We start from the raw sequence: 3,472 nt of genomic DNA, 5'->3' as shown, positions 1-3,472 counted from the left end.
ACTGCTTCTTGGAAAAAAGCATTCTGACAACTAGAAAACAGATGCAATGTGTGGAGTCATGGAGGTCAATGAAAACAAGTGGAAAAGGGATTCAGGGAAGTAAGTGAGAAGAGAAATAATATTGCAGTATTAAAACAGGATATTAGATCACTCATGATAATAATACTGAAGTGAATGAAACAAGAAAAAGAAGAATCACAACAGCAGCTGACAAAATCAGGAGAGAAGAAATCAGAGGGTGGGATTTAGATCTTAGACATACAAGTCTGAAAATCTTGATTTCACTAATACCACAATTTCATATAGTGGAGATAAAAGCTGTCCTCAAAAGTGCTCGCAGGTCCGCTGCCCATTTACTCCTAATTTCAGTGCGGGATGGACTAGGGAAGGGGAGGGTGACCGAGACACACCAGGAGGAGCTGGAGAGGCTCCAGCTCCGACCCAACTCCAGGCCCCTAGGAAAGGGAGCTCCTAGCCCCTTCCCTTAGGCGGGGCCCTGCGGTGGAGCCCTTTTCATCCTCATCCCCGTGGTACGACCGGCCTGGGCTTCCCCCTCCTCTGCCTTCATTTTTTCAGCATGATATTTTATTTTATTTTATTTTATTTTATTTTATTTTATTTTATTTTATTTTATTTTATTTTATTTTATTTTATTTTATTTTATTTTATTTTATTTTATTTTATTTTATTTTATTTTATTTTATTTTATTTTGCAACGAAACTTGTGGGCCCTTGGGAGCAACAACAACAACAAACAACAAAATAAAACAAACGAAACAAAACAAAAACAAACAAACAAACAAAAAAGGAAAATCCAGCGAGGGGGGAGAAAGTCTCTGAGTGACATTCCCGAAATCAAAGCCTACATGTTTCCGTGCTTTATTTTTCTCTCTTCGGAGGGCACAAACACCACACCTCGCCCGCACTGCACCGTGCTGGGTGCGAGTGCCGGCACTGGCCGCCCACAAGCAGGGCAAAGCTGATCCCTGGGAGAGAATCGTGACACCGAGCGGTTCCGACCAGATGTACAGCTTTACTCGCCCTGTGACACACAGCATGGGCTCGGCAGGCTGGATTTCAGAGAAAAAGGAGTTGGTTTGTGTTTATTAAAAATAAATAAATACACACAGAGGGGGTTTCCTAGTCCCTGGCTGGGCCAGCAGCTGCTGGAGAGCCAGTCCACGGGCTGGAGAATCTCTGGTGCCCCGTCCGACCCGGCCTCGAAGGCGGCACATTGCCACTTTGCAACATTTTAAAGCAAGCAGGCGAAACAACAACAACCAAAAAGCCCCAGACTTTTTTTTTTTTTCTTTACAAAAATGGTATATATTACCAAATCTACACACAGGGAAGCCCTCCGCCCCTCCTCTCCCCCCGCTCCCCAGGCACTGCTCGGTCTGTGCCCCACGCCTGCACGGCCCTGGCTGCGGTGCAGGGTGCCCGGGCACGGCTCCAAGCGCCACTGGAGGGTGGTGGCCGGCCCCCAACCCCGTCCCGCCGGTCCCCAGCTCTCCCTAGCTCGCCTCCTGCTTGCCGCAGCCGTCCAGGAGCTCGGTCATGAAGGAGATGTACACTATGGCCAGGCGCAAGGTCTCTATCCGGGAGAGCCTCTTCTCGTAGGCGAAAGTGGGCACCTTCTTCCTCAGCCGATCAAACGCCTCGTTGAGGTTGAACATCCTCTTCCTCTCCCGTATGTTGGCAGCCTGGCGCTGGGCGTAGGTGATAACTCTCTTTCTCCTGGGTCTGTCCAGGAGGGAAGCGCTCCGCATCCTCTCCTCTTCCTCCTCCTCTTCCTCGTCTTCGGGACCTCCACCTCCGAAAGCAGCCAGGGGCAGTCCCCGGGCCATTCCCTCCCGCAGGGACAGGGCTCTGTCCCCGAACGGGGACCCGGAGGTGACCTCGCAGAGCCCCAGGCTCGGCCCGGCCCGGGGGGGACCGTGAGGGGCTCCCAGGGAGAAGTCGGCCACGATGTCCAGCACCGAGGCGCCCAGCAGCCCCTCCGGGCAGGGCACTTGCGGGGCTCTGCCGTGCAGCCCCGGGCGCTGGTGGGTTGGGAAGAGGCTGGCTGACATCTTACTTCAGACAGGGCTTAATCTGGTCCCCCATCCCCAGCCCCAGCGGCGTTAATATTTATAACCCCCCAGATAACAGGATTAGCAGGGCTAGAAAGAGCGGCTGTAAAATTTCTCTCCGTGATGCTGATGAGAGGAGACAGGCAGCCCCCTCGGGGACGCGTGGATGCTCCCGAGAGAGGAGTCCCCAGCGAGTCAATCCTGTCACAGCGATCAAGGACAGTTCCTTCTTGGCAAAACCCTCCGCTCTTACCTGCTGAGCACTTTTGTCTCTTCTCACACACCCGCAACCAAACGATTTTCAGCCTCTTTAAAGCCCACAGCAGCAGAGCCGGGTCTCCACTGGGCTTGCTTTCCTGCTTTCTGTCGGGATCTCTGAGCCCTGAGAGCCGGCCGGACAATTGATGTCAGGCAAGTGCATGTATGCTTTTAATGATGTCCCGAAGAGGGGACCTGCATGCAGAGGGTCACCGGGGAATGTTTACCCTGTATCCCAGCGCAATGGGAGCTGAATGACAGGACCTCCATTAGCCTAAGTAAGCATTGTAGGGGACCCGATATTGCATTCCCGGTAGTAACTGTTGGCATCGTCCTCTCCATTCCCCCTAAATCCCCTTCAACTAGAGTTCAAACATCTTTCCAGCGTGGCACTAAAAGGCTGCTTCGTAAAGCTCATTTCGGTTCGGGCGATCTCAAAGCATTCGCTTTGAAACCCCTTCCTTCTGCCCAGGAGACGAGGATAAGCTGCTCCTATTCAGGGCAGCGGCTGCTCTCACCCACACCCCTCGCAGAGCCGTCCCGGTCACCGGCGGTGCACGGATGAATCAACCTGACTCCACGCCCTGATAACGCTGGATACACGGCGCAAAATACCGTGAAATGCACATCAACACACCCGCACACCCGACACCGCCGAATACCTTTCTTTGATCAGGGTTTCCTTGGGGACGGACGTGGGGGATTGGTTTGCTTTTTTGTCTTGGGAAGCTGGGAGAGGTTAGGGGTTGTATCTTTACCCCACCACATCACAGACTATCTCCAAGCAAACAGCCTGGCAGGGTTAGTCGCACCCAGGTTAAACTGGATCGATTTTCCTTGGCACACGATCTGTGCGCACCGCGCGTTTAGGAGGTGCTGCTCGTTACTCTTGCCCTGCCTTCGTAAGCCCTGTCATGCATTGTTGCCACTCTCACTTTAGAGTGAAATTAGTTAATTAGTTAATTAGAAAATAGTTTCTAATTTCTAAGGGGATTTCAAAGCCCATCAGATGAAAGCAGACGGGTGGGGGCTGCCGAAGGATCAACCTCCGCCAAAACCCTTTCTGTTTGCCTACAGGACCGCAAACATTGCCGATGGCAGACCAGGATCCGCCGTCGTTTACACCGCGGCGACAATCCCAA

At 52.4% G+C, this 3,472-nt stretch overlaps 1 protein-coding gene across 1 annotated transcript; it reads right to left on the bottom strand.

The window, feature by feature from the left end:
- Positions 1–1,514: 1,514 nt before the first annotated feature.
- Positions 1,515–2,072, bottom strand: FERD3L (Fer3 like bHLH transcription factor). Its single transcript, XM_005015155.4, has one exon. The coding sequence runs from the start codon at positions 2,070–2,072 to the stop codon at positions 1,515–1,517; it is 558 nt and encodes a 185-aa protein (XP_005015212.3).
- Positions 2,073–3,472: the final 1,400 nt, after the last annotated feature.

This window comes from Anas platyrhynchos, chromosome 2 (assembly GCF_047663525.1).
Source record: "Anas platyrhynchos isolate ZD024472 breed Pekin duck chromosome 2, IASCAAS_PekinDuck_T2T, whole genome shotgun sequence".
In the NCBI taxonomy this organism is placed as follows: domain Eukaryota; kingdom Metazoa; phylum Chordata; class Aves; order Anseriformes; family Anatidae; genus Anas; species Anas platyrhynchos.
This window is presented reverse-complemented; position numbering and strand designations above follow the sequence as displayed.